General features: G+C 37.0%; 1 protein-coding gene across 9 annotated transcripts in view; it reads left to right on the plus strand.

Moving 5' to 3' along the window:
* LRRK2 (leucine rich repeat kinase 2) overlaps positions 1-22319 on the plus strand; it is a 128722-nt gene that overhangs the window by 79550 nt on the left and 26853 nt on the right. For all 9 annotated transcript variants that reach the window (XM_045587920.1, XM_045587919.1, XM_036456291.2 and 6 more), the window contains 10 exons: positions 457-675; positions 4530-4731; positions 5763-5851; positions 10664-10851; positions 11948-12102; positions 13102-13248; positions 13395-13586; positions 14964-15110; positions 15973-16073; positions 19671-19861. In XM_045587920.1, coding sequence (XP_045443876.1) covers positions 457-675; positions 4530-4731; positions 5763-5851; positions 10664-10851; positions 11948-12102; positions 13102-13248; positions 13395-13586; positions 14964-15110; positions 15973-16073; positions 19671-19861 — 1631 coding nt within the window. The remainder of the gene's footprint in view (positions 1-456; positions 676-4529; positions 4732-5762; positions 5852-10663; positions 10852-11947; positions 12103-13101; positions 13249-13394; positions 13587-14963; positions 15111-15972; positions 16074-19670; positions 19862-22319) is intronic.

Consider the following 22319-nt stretch of genomic DNA (forward strand, 5'->3'; position numbering starts at 1 on the left):
TCTTTTTCTTTTTTTTGCTTTTACTTTATTATAGTTAGTTAAAGTGAGCAAATATTACAATGGCAGTAATACTTTAGGGCCCCCCCCCCCCCCCGCCCCGCTGCAGACTTCAAATAGAATGAATTTAGAAATTAATTCAAGGGATTGAATTTGCAGAGAAGGATGAGAAAATATAAACCATATTATGACACTGAAATAATTTGTGGGCTTATTAAATGCTTATTTTGAAGACCAAAGCACACTTAGAAAGTTACCTACCTAGAAAGTGTTAATAATTGAATTAAGAAGACACATAAAAACGACTTAATAAAATTTCTTAATGTTACAATATTTTCTTAGGATTAAGGAAAGAAAGGCAGCTGTTTTCTTCATGGTGTCTTTTAATTTTCCACTTCTATTCAAGTGAATTTCAGTGGAAATGTACTGGTAATCAGTATTCTTCGTCTTTCTCTGTAGGCTCGAGCTTCCTCTTCCCCTGTGATTCTCGTGGGCACACATTTGGATGTTTCTGACGAGAAGCAGCGCAAAGCCTGCATAAGTAAAATCAACAAGGAGCTCTTGAACAAGCGAGGGTTTCCCGCAATAAGGGATTACCACTTTGTGAATGCCACCGAGGAGTCTGATGCTTTGGCAAAACTTCGGAAAACCATCATAAATGAGAGCCTCAATTTCAAGGTAATATAGTTAATTTCTACTGGGGTCTGGTAGATAAATATAATTTATCAATTCTTTTGCTATGCAACTGCTTAGAATTGCCAGAAGACGAGGTATTTTTCATATGTTAGTGTCATTAAAGTATTTTCTGTTTTAAAATTACTCATGCCCTACTTCATTTCAGGCTCATAGAAATGGGACTGAAAACAATTAGAGGGCCTGAGAGGATCTAAGAGGGCGTCTGAGGGATGGAGAGGGTGTTTCTGAAAGAATCTGAGCAAATGTTTCTGAGACCTTTCTCTCCCAGCTTCCCCCAGTGGTGATGTAATTAGCAGGACAAATGGAGTACTGGGGTCATGGAATCATCTTTCTTTTATTACTTTTCTACTGTTTTTTTCTTCTCCTGCTTCTTTCTTTGGGAGTTCCTTTTGTATGCTCATCTTGCTGTTTCAGGCTTTTCCTCCATACTTCTTGTTCCTGTGATGCTCATTATAGACGTTTTTCCCTCAACATTGTGAGATGGATTTTCACTTGGTTGCCAAGATCACTTAGTTTCCATCAATGTCTAAGCAATTTTTTTAATTACATACAAACGGGGTTTTTCATTTTAGGAATGATGTCTTTGATGTCTAAAGTGCCTTTCTAATAAATCAAATGCAATTCATTGTGTTTATAAAACACAGATAAATTAGTTGCCAGGCAGAATACTTAAATATACATATTTTTTATTAATTTCAGAGAGGAAAAGAGAGGAAGAGAGAGATAGAAACACCAATGATGAGAGAGAATCATTTGATTCCCTGCCTCACAATGGGGACTGAGCCTGTAACCTGGGCATATGACCCAACTGGGAACGAACCATGACCTCCTGGTTTGTAGGTCGATGCTCAACCACTGAGCTACACTGGACGGGCAGAATATTTATTTTTAATACTTATAGGAGAGAGAAAATTTCTGGGGGTCCTATAGACATGGTGTAAACTGTGTGGAATAGACCCTGACATGGTAATATGAGAAACACAGTGGTGACCTTTATTGTTAGTTCCTGTTGGCTTAGCTCATTAGCACTAATGATGAAGGCATGTCTTGTAACTAAGGATTGTTTTGCCTGGACAGTCCCAGCATAATTATAAATAGTGTCCCAGAATGTCCTCAATCAAGCATTCCGGTTTGGATGATAAATGTTATGGTTGCCCTGGTTATAACGTGCCTGCCAGTTAGCTTAGTTCTGTCCCATTTCCACTGATTATGCTCCTATCCAAAGCCTAATGAGCCTTTTGTAAATGTGCTGGTCTTTGTGGTGCCCCAGGAGACAATTTGCATGTTTGTATCTTTCAGCACATTTATTATCTCAGTCACTGAAAGGTTTCGCCAGTGCTGGATCACTCGTGGCATTTTATGTAAGAAGAATGGTATATTATTTTATTTATTTATTTATTTATTTATTTATTTATTTATCTATCTATCTATCTATCTATCTATTTATTTATTTATTTATTTTATAAGGAAAGGAGCCACATAGGCTCTTTAAAAAAATTTTTTTTTTATTGATTTTGTACAGAGAGGAAGAGAGAGGGATAGAGAGTTAGAAACATCGATGAGAGAGAGTCATCGATCAGCTGCCTCTTGCACACCCCCCACTGGGGACGTGCCCGTAACCAAGGTACATGCCCTTGACCTGAATCGAACCTGGGACCCTTCAGTCCCCAAGCCGACGCTCTATCCATTGAGCCAAACGGGTTTCTGCTGTATACTATTTTAATTGCTGAGTTTCCTACTCTCTCATGGGACATATGATTAGAGATTAACATGACTTTTTTAAGAAACAAATATACAAAAGTCATTCATCCAGTTAACTATTATTTTTTTCTGGGTGGTTTTCTTCTGAGACTATACCCGTTGTTATTTATACTATTTTAATAGCTTCTCTTTTTATCATTACTGTTAGAGCATACATGATATATTTTTAAAAAAACTTCTTGGACATTTAGTTTGTTTTGAAAAAGCCTGAATTTTGTCGAAACAAACTCTATGGATAAAGTGGTTAGTTCATGAAGCTGGACTGGTACTACTTTTGTCTAATAACGTGTTGTCACTATCAATCAATAAAGCATAATTCTTCCTGCATTTATAAATGAAATCTGAAGGCAACACCATGCAAGGATGTAAAAGAAATGCTTTGAAAAATAGAAATGCTATTTGAAGAAAGGTATATATTGCTAATGTATACATCATTCTGGCATTTTTGTTTGAAAATTCATTTGATTGCTTTGCAGAATAGTGACTTCTCGATGACCTAGAACCAATGAGCCTGCTAGAGCTTTAATATCTTTTCTCCCTGCAGTGCTTCAACCCATATTCAAATAGCAGCTTTTAATCTACTAGAGATCATTGTTTTTGCCCTCTCATTCTTTTTTCTTCTTTTATCTTGGCTCTTCTCTAATCTTCCTGTCTCACCTTTATTAACATGTATTTGCGCAAAATCTAGAATAAAAGTGTTGTGGGGTTTTTTTTTTTGTGTGTGTGTGTGGCTGTTGGTGACCTGACACAAATTAAAAGAAATAGGACAAAACAGAACAATATCCCAACCCATTAGCAGGTGTTCTTTGCTGGCCCTGGAGTCCAGTCCTATAAAATTCATCTTTTTATTTTTTTTATTTTTTATTTTTTTTATTTTTCATGATTTGCTTTCTGGGAAAACTCTTGTTTATTTCTAAATGTAGGTTTCCCTCCTTGAGTTAAAACATAACCTTCAACCTGAAGTTTTGTTTTATTTATAAATAATGCAGAGAGGGATTGTAAAAAGTGGAGATTAGTAGAGTTATAGTTAATTTTCTGGGGCAAGTAATAGATGAACACATCAAATTACTGTTTGGAGGAGAAGATGAAAGTAATGGGTATAGTAGTTGCAAATGAAACTCCTTAAGGTTCTAGTTACATTTAGAAAAAGAGCAAGTTACATTTTATGTGTGTTTACAAACCCAGTTTCTATTTGTAATAAGTTTAATAATTTAGGTAGGAATTTTGATATGTCAGATAAACAACGTTCAAGAATATATTCATGGATCCAGAAATGGGGAGAGTTTGCCACCTGGTGGTTCTCAAAGGCATTTTCATTACTATTGTTAGGGCTGTATTGCTTTTTAAAATTAGATTTTCATGGGGAAAAATGTGTGGAAAAGACTGTCATTATCGGAAACATCATCTTAAGGCAATTTAAATGTTTTTATTTTACATATTTTTCAATTAGTATGCAGTTATTAAACTCAGAGTGTCACAGAACAGAAATCATCCTATTTTGTCAGTGTGTTTGGATGATTTTTTATTTTCTCAAGTTCAAGGTTTTAAAAAAAGCCTTGCGTAGGTGAGGAAATATCATGTCTGTCTCTAGGCTTCGCTGTTGATATGTGCATTAATATAACATTTGCTAATAATAAGCATAGAATTTAATGTTTTACCTCAGGGTGTGGATATTTTCATCTACTAAACAATGTTCAAAAGGTCTTGTAGTACTGATTGCTTATGTTAGCTTATCTATTGCATATGTGTTTAATGTCTTAGAAAACAGAAAATGCTTTATTCATGGTTAGGGTTTTGCTATGTATTTTCTGGATAGCTGGGTAAATAGTTTCATACTATTTTATTTGATAGTTCTTTTCAAGTTGGTTTCTGTGTTCATATTTTTATGTTATCATCATTTTGTTTATCCCTCAAAATTTAATGATTTAAATCACATTTGGATTTTAGTTGAAAACATACTTCTGAATGATATATCCCTTTCTTTAAACCTATTAGCACGGAATTTACCCACCACCTGACAAATATATGCATGCATACAATGAATTTTTTACAGCTTGTCCTGTTTCATTACATAGATCAGAGATCAGCCTGTTGTTGGGCAGCTGATTCCAGACTGCTATGTGGAACTTGAGAAAATCATTTTATCAGAGCGTAAAAATGTGCCAATTGAATTTCCTGTAATTGACCGGAAACGATTATTACAACTGGTGAAAGAAAATCAGCTGCAGCTAGATGAAAATGAGCTTCCTCATGCAGTGCACTTCCTAAATGAATCAGGTTTGGCTGTTTATTAGTTTCGAGTTTTTTTTCAATGCGTGGCTATAGTAATTTATAAAAATGGATCTGAACCGTGCTAGAATTTACAGTCGCTATTTAACGGAAGAGCTGCAGAATTCTCTCATAGGCCACTGATGTCTATCTTCTTGGAAGATCATCATGTGCATTGATGTTAAATCATATGGCATGTCATAAGCAGAACATTGGAAACCATCTAAGGGCAATAGTGGAAAGAGCAAGAGTGAAAATGTGTGGGTTCCAGATCTTGACTATCCTAGCCAGGAGCTGTGGAACCCTGAGCACAAGACATCTCCTTCCAAAGGATCCAGTGGGTTTAGTGTGTGTGGAAGTGGCTTGCCGACTAGAGAATAGAATTATTATTGGGATGGTCTGATGGGGCACTTTGAGAATCAGTGGTTGCCTGGGATGCAGCTATGAGTGCAGATCTCGCTCTGTGACATCACACATTGTCAGCATGACCTCATAGATCACAACTCTCAATGATGTACTTGATCAGTATAGCCTCACTAGCAATGTGTGAGTTGATTTGTAGATCCCAGGGTAAGTGGCTAGGAAGCTGCTTTTGATTCCTAGGTTCTGTTATATGAAATAATTTTTTTCACATGGATTATAATCTGTTCCTTTTCCCCATCATCCCTAAACCAGTAGCTTCTAGGATATTCTGTGTATCTTACCTTCATTTGAAAAATGAGATGTGTCTTGGTATTGCATATTTAGAAAGCCAAAAAGAACATTATGAATTTGTTTGCTTGTATATATATGCTCTGCAATACATGGCATTGTCTCAAATATGCTTATATCTGATCAATGTATATCATTAAAAAATACTTCTTTGTAATATTGGATGTTGGGACTGGAGAACTGGGATGCCCAGTTGTAGTCCCAGTTCTGCCACTAACTATGCTGACATTGTCTCACATGTAAATGAGGAGGTTGGACTAGATTCCCTTGCTCTTTGATGTTTGTATATTCTAGATTTCATGTTTCATTGTTTGATTTTTTTATTCCAGGGGTTCTTCTTCATTTTCAAGACCCAGCACTGCAGTTAAGTAACTTGTATTTTGTGGAACCCAAGTGGCTTTGTAAAGTCATGGCACAGGTTGGTGTCTTATATTTTTTGTGACATGGGGGTAATGACTGAAAAGGAGAATAAATGGCACCCAGAGCATTGAACATTGTAGAGTTGCTATTTAGTTAAGATAAAAACTGCAAAGAAGAAAAAGATAAAGCTTATGAACAACAAATACATATCTATAAACAAGTGAATCTAAAAAGCAAGGGAATAAAAAACCTGATGAACAGAATAAACTGGTGAATATAATAAAATAGGGGGCATAGAAAGGGAGTGGACTGACAATTCTCGGGGAAAAGGAGAGTGGGGAATGTAGGAAGAGATTGAACAAAAAGCATACACCTATGGATGAGGACAGTGGTGGGGGTAAGAGCAGAGGATGGGGTAGGAACCTGGTGGAGGGGAGCAATGAGGGGGGAAAAAGAAAAATTGTAATAATCTGAACAATAAAGATTTATTGAGAGAGAGAGAGAGAGAGAGAGAGAGAGAGAGAGAGAGAGAGAGAGAGAGAAGAGCAAATGACCAAGAATAAAAAGATAGAAACTATAGTAAATATAGAAAACTATAGGGCACTTCATGTGGAAAACTGCTTAAAGAAGAGCTTTTTGGAAGAAGGGAAGGTACCTAAGAATTTACTTTAACGCCTTTATTGTCTTTAATGATAAATGTTTGTACTACTGTGTTCTGTGGTGCTTTCCTAGATCCTGATCATATCTTTGGTTTGGTTGATTTAGCCAACTGTATGAAAACTTTCTGAAAATCCTTGGAGTAAATATATATTGTATATAAGAAAATTGTGTCATTGAGCCTGTGAAACCTCTATCTACACAACATGAAGGGGAATTTTGCTTCTTGAGAGAAATGGTCTGAGTTCTAAATGCTTACAATTTTTGAAAACTTTGGATGGCAGTAGTAATAGCTATTTTTTCTCCATTTATATTTCATATGGAAAATAATTTCTTCTTCCATTGATAATTACCATTGAGTTTATATTAAGTAGTTATAATAATCTATCAATATATATTTTCTACAGAATATCACTCAGGGAGAACACACCAGCTCAGTATTTTTCAACATCATCTCTTAGGACCAGATAATTCTTTGTCGTGGATTATAGGATAGTAGCAGCATCTTTGGCCTTACACTGGAAATATAAGTAGCATCTTCCTAGTTATGACCAGCAATGTGTTCAGACATTACCACATATTGCTGGGAATGCAAAATCACTCTCATGAACAGAGGTGAGCTCAGGGAGGGTGTCTCTGGCATCTGCATTCACTGGCATTTATTTGGTGTATGAGTATAACTTATAGTTTTGCATGTGGCTCCCCGAATCCCTTAAATAATGATATCTTCTTACGTTAGGAGTCTCTCTTCTATCGATAATTAAACTATAATGGTGACTAAATTCCCTCAGCTAATCTTGAGTGATAGCTCCTAAACTCCATCTAAAGACACTTATTTGGATCTAAATCCTATATCACAGAACTTGAGAGCACATTGAAACATTATTTTAATTGGCAATCAATTGTAATGTGGTAGCAATGACTATTTTGGTAGCTATTGTTAGGCAGCTTTTTATCCTTCTGCACATGTGCCATGGAAAGGGTGATGCTACTCATCTCCATGACAGTGAAGCCAGTAAAGTGACCGGTTAAGAGCAACAGCCCTGGGCCATCGTGACCTGTATTCAGATCTCTTATGAAATTTACTTGGTGACATTTCTTAATGTTTTAAGCTCCTTTTTTTGTTTGTTTGTTTTTTACTTGCAAAATAAAGATAGTAACAATTTTATTTTATTTATTTATTTATTTATTTTTAAAATATATTTTATTGATTTTTTACAGAGAGGAGGAGAGAGGGATAGAGAGCTAGAAACGTCGATGAGAGAGAAACATCGACCAGCTGCCTCTTGCACACTCCTTATCAGGGATGTGCCCGCAACCAATGTACATGCCCTTGCCCGGAATCGAACCTGGGACCTTTCAGTCCACAGACCGACGCTCTACCACTGAGCCAAACCGGCTTCGGCAGGATAGTAACAATTTTAACTGCTACATTGCCTCCCTAGTTCAGTGTAAGCAAGCAGTAAATATTAGCTAATTTCATATTTGATACATTTAGTGATTAAAGCTTATTCTTTTAGGAAATGAAAAAAAAAATCTTCAAAACTGTACAGATGAATTTAAGCAGTTTTGGAATGTGTGTCAGTATGGAGCTGAACAACAGCCACAAATCTGTGCAGTAGATGCGTTCACAACAGCAGAAGGAGTTTTAAATATTTAACCCTGAAGATTTTGTTGTCCTAGGTGGCATGCTATGATGCTCTATCTATCTAGTCAAGAAGAGACTGAAAGTTGCACACGAAGTGGTGTTTTTCTATGTGATCTAGGAACCTTGGAAGCTGCACCCAGCTGGACACTATTAGAGTCGGTTGATTAAGGAAGTGGTTTGCATCCAAATCACAACCATTTAGCAAAAGCAGATTTCCACCATGACCTCAATAAACTGTCTGATAATTCTATGGAATGATTATGTTAAAACTCCATGGAAATTCTTCTCATTAGAATGGTTATACTGTAAACATGTTAATTTAAGTGAAAGCCAATTCAAGAATTTGAATAGCTCAAAATTATTTTGAAAGAGAGGCCTAAAAGGTCAATAGAATGATAATTTAAATTTCTTGTTAACTTAAAAAATAAATAGCACAATTCTGTTTATGCTGAAATGCAATGTCATTTTCACTGAGGTTTATAAAGAATGAAAGCTATAAATAATCAAGTGAAAACAAGAATGACTTGTCTGACACCCATCATGAAAAATGAATATGGATATTTTCCTCCCCGAATCTGCAGACAAGGGCAGGGATAATGTCATGCTGCAGAAGTGCTAATGAGCCCACCCTTCCTCTCTATGCCCTGAGCTGTTAGGTCACTACGCTTATTTTTTTTTTTTAATATATTTTATTGATTTTGTACAGAGAGGAAGGGAGAGAGATAGAGAGTCAGAAACATCGATGAGAGAGAATCATCGATCAGCTGCCTCCTGCACACCCCCGACTGGGGATATGCCCGCAACCAAGGTACATGCCCTTGACCGGAATCGAACCCGGGACCCCTCAGTCCCCAAGCCGACGCTCTATCCACTGAGCCAAACCAACCGGTCCTGGCTGGTCACTACGCTTATTAAAGAAGGTTCCATCAACGCACAGAGAAGTTTGCAAAACTCATTTAACTGTATGATACAAGATATGAAAGGGGCTTATTGAATTAGTCGGGTGGAGTATTAAAAAATTTTGCATGGCAATTAAGTCTTGGTAATGTGTGTGAGGGCATTTGAAAAATTCTCATTACTTGCGTAAGGGCTTAGGAAAGCCTTAAAAGTTACTAGGCTAAAGGAATATTAGTAAATCTTTTAAAGTGAAAAAATTAAGATATTGTTTCAGTTTTCTATTGCTTTTTAACAAGATACCCCAAAACTTGGAGGCTTAAAACATCGGCTGTTTATTGTTTTTCAGTATTCTGTGGTTGATTAGGCTCAGTTGAGTGGGCTGGTCTACAAGACCTTGGCCAGGGTCATTCAAGTGGCTTCCCTCATTGACTGGGCTGGAGGGTCCAAGAAGGCTATGCTCATAGTTTGGAGGACTGATGCTCCTCTGTGTGCCTCTCAGATGGCTTCTCCTCCTAACATGTAGGCCCAGAACTGGTATAATGTTAGTTCTGCCACAGTGGATGGAGCAACCCCAGGCCTGTTCAGATTCGAGGGGAGAGGATATAGACTCCACTTCTTTTTTTTTTCTTTCTTTCTTTTTTTTAAATATATTTTATTGATTTTTCACAGAGAGGAAGAGAGAGGGATAGTTAGAAACATCGATGAGAGAGAATCATCGATCAGCTGCCTCTTGCACACCCCCTACTGGGGATGTGCCCGCAACCAAGGTACATGCCCTCAACCGGAATCGAACCCGGGACCTTTCAGTCCACAAGCCGACACTCTATCCACTGAGCCAAACTGGTCCCGGCTAGACTCCACTTCTTGAGGAACTGAGCAGCATGCATGTATAGGGAGAAAAGGAATTGACATGTCCATCTTTGGAAACTACCACAAAGAATGGTAGCACACAAAGAGATATCTTAAAACTCAAAGCACAAACCTCTTTTAAAACTGCTGTGATGATGATTAATAAGCTTAAAGTATAGTATCCACATTAGAACCACATGGGTTTCTTGTAAAAAAGAAAAAGCAGTTTCCCAAGCCTTTTCCCAGACCTACAGATATATGACTCTGAGCGGAATCCAACAAAATGCAGCAGTTCCTTTGTTTGAAAATTAGTAAACTGTACTGCAATGCCTCTAGTCTCAGTGATGAAAAACACCTTTGTTAAATAAATGTATAGTGAAGGTTTTGTTAGAAAACACTGGTGATAAAATAGTCTGGAAGATAATTTCCCTAGAAATATATTATTAGTGAAAGTGTAATAAGAATGCAAGGTATTTGATTGACCTGTTGATTGCAGCTGGAGAAGGCTTTGAACTTCATTGGCAGAGGATCTTCACATAATTTCAGATCTGAATTCCTTAATTTATTAATTTTGTGAGGGGATTTTTTATTTTTTTGTGAGTGGATGCTTTTTTTTTTTTTTGGTGGGGAGGTTGGGGGGGGGAGGGGGAGAAGGCTTCTAGGTAACATGGCTGCTAGTTAGGGAAGTTAGGTCCTGTGTTATATTTGACAATGTTACAATTCTTCTGATTATTTTCACTGAGCAACCTGACAGAAAATGCTTTAAATTGAAAAACTTCAGAAAGTAAATTCCAGTGATTATAAGTGTAAATCTTTCAGATTTTTACAGAGAAAGTAGAAGGCTGTCCAAAACATCCCGAAGGAATTATTTCACGTAGAAGTGTGGAAAAATTTCTTTCAAAGAAAAAGAGATTTCCAAAGAACTACACACAACAGTACTTCAAACTCCTAGAAAAATTTCAGATCGCCTTGCCAATAGGAGAAGAGTATTTGCTGGTTCCAAGCAGGTAAACCAAAAACTTAAACATTCTACTACCCTATAGAAACTCACCATCTATCATCTTGTCTTAATTGTCACAATAACTTTGGTCTAAGATTAATGTACTAAGTATTATTTTTGCTTATTGTGTAAACTTTCTTCTGAAGTATAACACTTACTTTTAATGAAAACACTACATTTGACATTTTAAAGATAGAGTGACATATTTTATGTCTATAATTACTATTTGGTTTACAACTGTTTATTTAATGAAGGCAAATAGTGGAGATGTGTGTGTGTGTGTGTGTGTGTGTGTGTGTGTGTTTTCTTACACAGTAATGAGAGAGTAATATTAGACAAATTCTGGGGAGATAGTGAGTTGTTATCAGAATTTTAAAAGACTCTGTGGCAGTGAACTTGAGAGAAGAGGGGAAACACAATGGATGCCTAATTTCTGGCCCTGTATTATAGAACATTTTCTTGTTGCTTTAGAAGCACCTGTTAAATGCTAGAAAGTAATATGACATTGAAAAGTGCAAATTGCATTGATGGTGACCAATTCTAAAAATAGATGTATACTTTTTTTGGACATGCAATCTTTTCAAGTTTTATATAATCCCTTGCTTGATACTTGTTTGTGCATAACCAATTATAACAATTTGTTTATTAGTATAAATAAGAATACTGAAAAAATTCATGCATCTACTACATCTGAGCATGCATTTGAATTGGTTAAATAACCACTGAAGTTAAAAAATATATATATTTTTTATTTCAGAGAGTAAGAGAGAGGGAGAAAGAGATAGAAACATCAGTGATGAGAGAAAATCATTGATTTACTGCCTCCTGATGCCCCATACTGGTGATCAAGCCCACAATCTGGGCATGTGCCCTGACCAGGAATCGAACTGTGACCTTCAGGTTCATAGGTCAAAGCTCAACCACTGAGCACTCTAGCTAGGCCATTGGATTTTTAAAATAGGAAGAGTATGTAGCAAAAGAAAAATATGCAATTGCTTTGAGTATTTATCTTCAATTCATCAATTTTAAGTCATAAAGTGCTTTGATCAACATGTTTGTGTCTTTTATAAAGCTATGTAATTATGATGTCCTTTTCTGTTTAGTCTATCTGACCACAGGCCTGTGATAGAGCTCCCCCATTGTGAGAACTCTGAAATTATCATTCGACTATATGAAATGCCTTATTTTCCAATGGGATTTTGGTCAAGATTAATCAATCGATTACTTGAAATTTCACCTTACATGCTTTCAGGTAGAGGTATGTATTTAATGAAGACAATATCTAGAGAAGTTATGGAGAAAACACATTAAAAACAGCATGCCATTTTCACAGAGCTTAATTATTTGTAAGGCACCTGAAAATCAGAAAATAAGCTTATACAACTTCAGACTGGCCAATATAAAGACATGTAGCAAATAAGTGTAGCAATTTGTCATGAAGAAAATTCCTCAGGTCTTCACTTGAATCCCATTTGTTCATATTTTAGACACATTTTAAAAAATGTATGAATATCTTGATTTCTATGCCAAAACAGATTATAAGCAATGCTTTTAAAAGGTGGATTACCAAGAATCACTGGTTTAAACATACACACATAGGCATGCAAGTGCATGCACCCACACTCACACACACACACACACACACAAAAACAAAAAAAAACAACAACTAGGAATGAGCATTGCAAAGTCTGAGAGTTTTACTCAATGAAGTGTAACATCCTGACCATTCAGACCATTCAGCATACAGACTGTAGTAGCTCCATTCTGCTGCATAATTCCTGAGGAGTTAAAAAAAATAAAAGAATAAACATGGGTCTTCATAATGCCACTGTTACTATATTCTGAAATAAATCATTTAACCAGCATTTAGGTAGTTACATTGTATTAAAACATTCAGGAAGTTTTTATTTGAGCATGACCACCAACTTCTCTTTAAAAGTTATGAGAACTTATTTTTTATTATCTTCCTTCATCTGTTACACATATTAAACTACTTAACACCATAAACTTAAAATCTATTTTAGGTTATCTACTGGACATTTTTGTGTTATTGTTGTTGCAAAATTAAGGATAAGATATTTAGCATCATATTTTAGATCTAAGATGACTATCAATCATTATTCTAATACTTTTTTTTCAAAGCAAATATATCTCTATTGATATTTTTTGAGGGGGAGGTGCAGTTACCCACCACCTTTCATTTATGGGGTAATTAATAATTAATGAGTATATCTGAGTCCATTTAAACTTCTTTCAGAACGAGCACTTCGCCCAAACAGGATATATTGGCGACAAGGCATCTATTTGAATTGGTCTCCTGAAGCTTATTGCCTGGTAGGATCTGAAGTCTTAGATAATCACCCAGAGAGTTTCCTAAAAATTACAGTTCCTTCTTGTAGAAAAGGTAAGGAAATTAATTCAAATGTTGAATTGTACCACAAAAGAAATCTAAACTTAAAAACAAACAAACTTTATAGTTTCTCTTTGTTAGTTTTGTGACAGAATAAAGTTCCAATAGGATGGTTATGTGCTCTTCTTTGGATTATGTAGGCTGGGTTCTTTTGGGACAAGTTGTGGACCACATTGATTCTCTCATGGAAGAATGGTTTCCTGGGTTATTGGAGATTGATATTTGTGGTGAAGGAGAAACTTTGTTGAAGAAATGGGCATTATATAGTTTCAATGATGGTGAAGAACATAAAAAAATCTTACTTGATGACTTGATGAAGAAAGCAGAAGAAGGTATGTGTTGATGCAACTTACAGATGTTTTTAAGTGATCTCTTAACACTGGTGAACTTGATCCGGCTCTAGAAGGGTTTAGGAAACCTGGAGAAAGGGCTGTGTGTAAATTAAATAAGAGTCCAGAGACAAAACATAATTTTGAAAGGCATTTTTGGGAGGTGGTTGGGCGGGCAGAGGAGTCTGGCTAAAGAAACCAAGTTCTCCTTGTCTCAGGATCCCTTGCTTTTTATTAACACAATTTGTCCTAAGGCAAGGTGGAGATATACACATCAAAGAGTAGGGTTAGTTACAGAATCCATTGTCAGAATGGGGTATTGCCTGAGGCTGTTCAGGTGTTTGACCAACAGGAGGCAATAATTATAGATTAAGATGCTCTGAGCTGTCTGGCAGAACCATCATCCTTTTCAGTTTGGGGAAATGACTTTAGCTATTCCAGCAGGCAATAACATATATGATTCAGCCCTTGTTGAGTCCCCAAGTTCCATCAATCTTTCAATGAAATTCTTGCAATTATGACATGCTGAAATTAGCTTCTGGCAATCTTTCAATATTTGTAAAGTGAGTTTTGTAATAAGTGTAGAGATTATACTTATCCATAGGAGATAAGTTAGTATAAACTACATTCAATTATAGTGAAAATTCAGGAAAATGGATATTTGTTACCCATAAGATCATGTGCTCTAAATTGAGAGGAATGTTGGTTTTAGAGGATGAATATTGCCACATTGAGCAACATAACTTTATCTATGAAATGGGACTACTAACCAAAACTACTTAATAAAATTATTATAAAAATTAAAATAGATTATGCATGGAAATAACTTAGTAACATGTCAGTCATATAAGTGCTCCATGGATGTGGCAAAAGATGGATAATGTCCTACTCAGATATTGGATAGTCTAAGGCAGTTCTGAATTCTACTTTCTAATGAGTGAACCTAAGAATGAGTTTTAAAATTCTAATAAATAGATATTAATTTAATCTTTAAAACTTTATCTAATTTTCTAGAGAAAAATAGGAAAAGTAAGAAAACCAAAAGGGCCGGGACCGGTTTGGCTCAGTGGATAGAGCGTCGGCCTGTGGACTGAAAGGTCCTGGGTTGGATTCTGGTCAAGGGCATGTACCTTGGTTGCGGGCACATCTCCGGAAGGGGGTGTGCAAGAGGCCGATGTTTCTCTCTCATCGACATTTCTAACTCTCTGTCCCTCTCAATTCCTCTCTGTGTAAAATCAATAAAATGTATTTTAAAAAAAAGAAGAAAAAAAATTTCTTAAAAAAAAGAAAAAGAAAACCAAAAGGACTGATTAGAAATAATAGAAAATTTGTGAAAGTCATAATCACAAATTTATATGCATTCTTTTATATACTTCTCAGGAGACCTCCTAGTAAATCCAGATCAACCAAGGCTCACCCTTCCAATATCCCAGATTGCTCCTGATTTGATTTTGGCTGACCTCCCTAGAAATATTATGTTGAACAATGATGGATTAAAATTTGAACAAGCTCCGGAATTTCTCTTAGGTAACTATTTTTGTTAGTTTGAGAATAAAATTTAGGATGCATTTTTCCTAATAATCTATACGTTTTTCAAATATAATTATGTTTTTTTGGTGTTTTCATATATTTATCATAATGGCTTTTTCCTTTGGATTGGTATATTTTAAAGTACTATGATTCGGATATAGAATTTGCTTTGAACACAGTCTTATCGATTAGGTTTGAGATGAGAATAAGACTAGCATGGAAGCACATATATTTATAAAATATGTCCTTGAATTTTCTTTAATTTTCAGGGTTTCAAAGGCAGATTAAGAGGTTTTAAAATGAGTGTCACAGCCAATTTTCAGTCTCAAAAAAGACTAAGTGGATTACCAGTTAGCTTTGATGCTAGGCCTTGGGCAAAGACCTATGATAATTTTTCAGTTTTGACTCCAGATTAACCTCAAAAAGAGTTTTGTTTTTACCAGCTATGGAAGGTGGAATAAAAACTAGTTTGGGGAAAAGATAATGAATGTGCCTTTTGGTGGAATGTGAGATTTGGAGAAGCATGTCAGTGGAAATCTCACAAATTTGTAAAAAGAGTTCAGGGGGTAGCTTGTGAAACTGTGAAAATCCTCTGTCTGCAGGGGTAGAATAATTAGGGAGTGGATGGGGTCATTGAGTGGAAAGTGTATAGATGAAGACAGAAAGTGTAGGGATAAGACCTTTAGTCCCATCTTAGTTTATGGAGCAGAAGAAGGAAGAGGAATCATTAAAGGAGACTTAATTCAATAAAATAAGTGGGTATACAACAGGTATACAATAGGTATAATTACACCAGACACAGTTCACTTTTTCTGCTTGGACAAAATAACTTATGTGCTTTGTACTTTCTTTTCAAAAGGTGACGGCAGTTTTGGATCAGTTTATCGAGCAACCTATGAAGGAGATGAAGTGGCTGTAAAGATATTTAACAAACATACATCACTTAGACTCTTAAGACAAGTAAGAAATCCAATAACATTACCAAATTCAACCATACACTGTTAATCTCCTAGAACGCTTGTATTGCACATGTTTGTGAAAATGCAAAATGATGAACGCATTTCCCCCCAAAAGTTTATTTAACTTTAATTATGAAATCCCACTTTGTCCTCTCTTCATGGAGGACAAAAGTTTTGTGTTTATCTTGTTGAAAACAAAAAAAAGACAGTTTTCTGATAATTCTTGTTTTCAGGTTTCATAGTTATATACTACACATACAGAAGAAAAAGGGTACCTCTTTTGAGGTCTTGTATTCAAAGGAATCAAAATTTATGCACAATTGCCCATTTAAAAACTTTTCCTGGCTTCAATTAAATCACATTTTATTTTCTCAACAAGCACTATGGTCAGGGTAATGCTGTATGCTGATTGGCTTATGTGTCACCGAACCAATCACTATGGTAATAAAGGTGGTATTATTTAGAGTACCTCCACCTTTCCCCAAGGCTGGATATGGAATCAGTTCCCCCTAAAGTTGATGGACTGCATGGGTGAAGGTTGGATGCCCTAGCAAAAATCAAAGTGTCCTTAGAAAGAAAGAAGGGTGACTGGATGTTGAATGCATAACCAGAGTGATCACTCTAGTACCCTCTCTTGTTTTGAGTACTGGTGGGTTTTTTTTTGTTTGTTTGTTTTTTTGTTTTGTTTTCCTGAGTTTTTCCTGACAATGAGAATGAGGGAGAAAAACAGGGTGAGAAGAGAGATAAAATTCAATCTGCCATCTTATACTAGAGGTCAATTGTATTTTTGAACTTGTTCATTTTTTCTTTTTCTCTTGATTTAAAAAAACACTTTGTGCCTGAATCTGAATAATTTAGAAAATGCACAGTTACAATATATTAATTACTCTAAATAATAAAAATAATTTTATGTCTGTGCAAAATATTCTGAAGTAAATTTAATGATTAGTACTAGAAGTCACACTGTAGCTCTAAGGAATAGCTAATAAACAACTTGTGGTATAAATTGATTTTTCAGCCCAAGTCATTAGTTTTCAATGTATGTTTTAAATTTTCAGTAATGTGCTCAGGGAACTCTTTGAAAATCAGAACACTAAAAATGTATACAGGACTGATTAGTGCATAGACAGCTAGGTGAACCAAGGAAATGGTAGAAGGGATAGAAACCCTAAGAAACTAGAAACACCAATCAGAAAGGATATATGCACCCCTATGTTCATACTAGCACAATTTACAATAGCTAAGATTTGGAAACAGCCTAAGTGCCCATGAGCAGATGAGTGGATTAAAAAACTGTGGTATATCTACACAATGGAATACTATGTTGTGGTAAAAACAATAAAAAAATAAAAAAAAATAAAAAAAGAAGGAATTCTTATGATTTGCAATAGCATGGATGGAGCTGGAGAGCATTATGCTAAGTGAAATAAGCCAGTCAGAGAAAGATAAATATCACATGATCTCACTCATTTGTGGAATATAATGAACAACATAAACTGATGAACAAAAGCAGATCCAAAGACAGAGAAGCATGGTTCAAAGGGAAGGTGGGGGGTAGTGGTGGAGGGGGGGGGGAGTAAGTAGGAGCGATCAACCAAAAGACTTGTATGCATGCATATAAGTATAACCAATGGACACAGACACTAGGGGGGTGAGGGCATGAGTGGGGGAGAGGGGAATGTGGGGGGATAAGGACACATATGTAATACCTTAATAAAGAGAGAGAAGAAAAGAAACAGTAGAATGTGAATAATATACTTTTTTTTTTTTAAAGGAGCCTTGGCCAGGTGGCTCAGTTGGTTAATATTCTTGGGTGAGATTTAAAAATAAACAAAATCAATAAATCAATGAGTCAAATTAAAAAAAAAATCAAATGATAACATGTTAGTGTTCGGTGCTATCTTTTGAGGGTCATTCTGCCGGTGGTCAGGAATTGCGGCTGATGACTACATTGTTTTGCTGTTTTCTAGCGCTGCTTGTCTAGAATAGAAAATTTGGACTAGGCTTCTGTCTGTGAAAGAAAATAGAGCTAATTTGCCTTGTTCTCATCAGTTTTCACCAACTTAGCTAATCAGTCATAGGGAAAAAGATTTTATCTTCAAAGCTTTTGTCTGGAGCCTTTGTCCTTGGAAAGCTCCACTGAGGGCATCCAGCCTTTCTTGTTCAGCTGGCAGATCTCTCCACACTTCGGTTTCCTGACAGATGCCGTTGGCACTGATACTTCCCATCTTATAAGCTGGTTGTTAACAAGCAGAGTTTCTGCAGAAATCACAGCTGAAAGCATGAATCCATTTAAAATCAGCTAAGCTGTAAATTTCATCAAAATGACAGTCTCAGAGTAAAGTGAAGTAGGCAGGATGAAGCATGTAGAATTAAAAAAGCAGCAATATCATAAAGAAGATTATAAAGTCTCACACGATGTGGTCTAGAAAAAGAATAGTATCAGGATGGAGACTTCTCTGTTCAAGCTAAACTGGCATCTCTGACTTCGGGTATTGGAAAGAGGTTGCTGCAGGTTAGGACTGCTTTAGTAAGGACGATCTGAGATAGGTCACTCCGAGGAAGTGAGAGTATTTGAGCTAGGATTAATGGCAGGAAGCCTTCATTTCTGTGGATGGGGAAGGGATTTCTAGGAAGAGAGATCAGTAAAGGCACAGGACCTATGGCTGTAAGGAAGGAGCTGGTGGGTGTCAGGGATTGAATGAACACCAGCATGGCAGACGGGTGGTGAATGAAAAGAAGAGAGACGGGAGATGGGATCTGAGAGGAAATCCAGGGTGAGATCGGGCCAGGTCATGAAGGTTGTATAGTACATAGGATTTTTTTTAAATGCCCATGAATAAACATGATAATACATTACATTTTTAAAAGACATTTGTTTTGCTTCTTAGAGAGAGAGGAAGGGAGAGGGAAAGAGAGAAAGAACCGCCACTGAGAGAGAAACATCATTGACTGGCTGCCTTCACACCCCTCCTGGAGATCAAACCCACAACTTGGGCTTTTGGCTCTGATTGAGTAGAACCCATGACTTTTTGGTTCCTGGGTAGACGCTCAATCTCTAAACCATGCATGCCAGGCAGTACATGGAATTTTAATCTAAGAGTACGGGAAGTCATCAGAGTATGTTCAGGAGAGAGTGATGCCATCTATATTGGTGGAATTTTGAGGAGAGGGTCATAGCATAGGTTTCTGTGGACTTAGACATTAAACTTTTCTCATTAAATCAGAGATTGACAGGCAGGATATACCTAACAGGGCAGTTACAGTGGATTAGAAGAGACTACTCAGAATCCAGCAATGAGAATGTTAACATGACCTGTTAGCATGACCATAGGTGTGTGCTGTCCCTGAATTAAATGTTCTGATGAATGCAGAGAAGAAAGAAAAATAGAATTTAAAATGTTACTTCATACCATAGTTTCAAAACCAGCTGTTCATCCCCAAAATGTGGGAAATGTAAAAAAGCTCACAGAAGAAACAGAATTTCCTATCATTTAGTCACCCAGCGAAAAACATGCTCAGTATTGACACAATTAAGGCAGGAGGCACTTGGGTCAGAGCTGATGTCCTGTTCCTCTGAAATGATTGGCTTTTGCAGGAGCTGGTGGTGCTTTGCCACCACCACCACCCCAGCTTAATATCGCTGCTGGCGGCTGGGATTCGTCCCCGGATGCTGGTGATGGAGCTGGCCCCCAAGGGCTCCCTGGACCGCCTGCTGCAGCAGGACAAAGCCAGTCTCACGAGGACTCTGCAGCACAGGATCGCACTCCATGTGGCTGATGGCTTGAGGTATTTAATTATTTATGTGGTTTTCTCTTCCTGTATGACGAGTGTTAGCCCACACTTACTCCCAAGGCTCTGAGAATAGCACTTTCCACTAACAATGTGTCCTAGTAACATTAAAAAAAAAATTTTTTTTTGGATGAAAAACAACCATTTTCCCCTGATTGAGTTTTAAAATCTGATAAAACGAGAGTACAAAGACCATGGGAGCCTCCTAGCAGGTGGTAGAGAGGTTGAATCCAGGAGTCCTGTTCCAGGGCCCATGCTCTTATACTGACCTACTTCCTCTAAAAAATGAAAGGTGAGCATTCCAAGTATCAGGGAGAGCGTCAGTTATCATGGATGATTGCAATATGCAAAGATGAGCTCATATTTCTGAAAGGGACTAGAGTGACCTGGGTTGTTCTGGATCATAATATGTTGTGTCTCTGAGGCACACCTAACCCTGCAGTCAGAGGTAGACAGCCGTGGGGGGGTAGCTCAGCAGAGTACAGAGGCTGTGGTCTTTGGAGTTAAAAGAACTGGCAAGTATGGCTTAGTGGTTGAGCGACAGTCCATGAACCAGAAGGTCACAGTTTGATTCCCCTTCAGGGCACATGCCTGGGTTACAGGCTCAATCCCCAGTGGGGGGTATGCAGGAGGGAATCAATAAATGATTCTCTCTCATCATTGATGTTTCTGTCTTTCCCTCCTTTCTTTCCTCTCTCTGAAATCAATAAAAACATATACAGGAAAAAAAGGGGGGGGCACTGGGATAAATCACTGCTCCACACACTTTATATCTGTGATTTTTATTTTTAATATATTTTTTATTGATTATTATTTTCAACCCTCTTCTACCTCACTTTCTGGTCACTGTGCTCATCCTTCAACTCCCTGAGGTGACTCGAATATGCCAGAGGTTTTAGACCAGCTCGTCTCTCCACCAGCAATCTCCGACTCCAGATATCCTATTGGCTCGCTTCTCATTTCACTCAGTTCTCTTCATAGACGGGATTCCCTGAATCCCATGTCTCTCTAGTACCTGTACCACTCATTTCAGACTGGTATTCTTTGTTTTTATTTTTTAAATTGTTTATTGTCTGTCTTTGCAACTAGAGCCTAAGAGTCACAATCACAGGGACTTTGCATTTTGTTCACTGCTGCATCCCCAGCACCTGGAGCAGTGGGGCCTCTGTAATATGTCTTGGCATTGGGGGGAAAGGGTGGAAGGAATGAGGGAGGGAGAGATAGAAACAGTGCCTGGCTATAGTTGCCACGCAGTGGATGCACATTTACTTCCCTTCTGAAAGAGTGTGTCTATTGCTTTTGGGCAGGATCCAGAAATGTAAATGGAAAGGAAAGGACACTGAGGAAAACCAATAAACACGGCTCACAACCAAACCAAACCAAACCAAACCAAACCAAACCAGTCAAGAGGATGTAACTCTTAGTAACATACAGGGAATATAATAAGTGCATAAAACAAGTAGATTTCTCTTTCTGAAAGAGTCCAGAAACCACTAAAACATAGAGTCAGTAAATGAAACAGGAATGCAGATTTGGTTTTGGGTTGATATACCTGCTTTTGAACACCAGGGGGACCCTTGTGTTAAATTAATCCAGATAAAGTGCAAGTAGGCTGCCTGTGTTTTAGAGCTGCCTCCATCACATTGCTTGATTGAACTAACTCCACATCCTAGTATTACCCTAATTCTTCTATGTACTCCCCGAAGTGCTGCTTTATAACATGGGGAATAATTATTTTTATTGTTCACCACTGTTTGAAAGACCTTGTCTCTAAATTAACTTATTGGGGTTCTCTGAGACCTTCCTTTAGAAAACAAGTCCAGTAGTTTCTGATGAAGTAAGTGAAATTTTAGCATATTTCCCTCTAATTTGCTTGTTTTGTTCTCAGCATGTCAAGATAGCATTCTGGATCTTGTGCCCAAGAGGGTAGTAGATTTCAGTAGCTATCAATCTTCTACCAGCACTAATAAAACTCAGCATTAATGTTTGTCTTCCCAAATACAGGGTATCCCTAAAAATGCATATATACACTTTAAATAATTTTAAAGACAGTGTTTATTAAGACATTTCATTTTCATTTAACAGCCATCAGCTGTTAAAGTGTGCATATATTTTTGGGACACTCTGTATATTTTAGTACAGAGTCTAACTACAGAGGTAGAAAGAGGCAGTGAAACCACACTCCTCTGGAGTCCTTCAATGGTGGAGCTGATTTGAGTGACATACAAGAACTTCTTCACATTACATATATTTTTGTTCCACAGTTTTGCCTTCAACTCTTAACTTACATCTTTAATCCAGTCTGCTCCTTTGAGCTCTTCATCTTAATTCTCAGCTACCAATGAAAACAGAGTCACCTATACTTCCCATACATGCCCATGTTTCAGTGCATTCAAAATTGCCTTTACTTTCTCTATTACCTCTGCTCCCTATCAATCTGCTTTTTCTCTTGTAT

Source organism: Pipistrellus kuhlii, unplaced genomic scaffold (assembly GCF_014108245.1).
Source record: "Pipistrellus kuhlii isolate mPipKuh1 unplaced genomic scaffold, mPipKuh1.p scaffold_m20_p_3, whole genome shotgun sequence".
In the NCBI taxonomy this organism is placed as follows: domain Eukaryota; kingdom Metazoa; phylum Chordata; class Mammalia; order Chiroptera; family Vespertilionidae; genus Pipistrellus; species Pipistrellus kuhlii.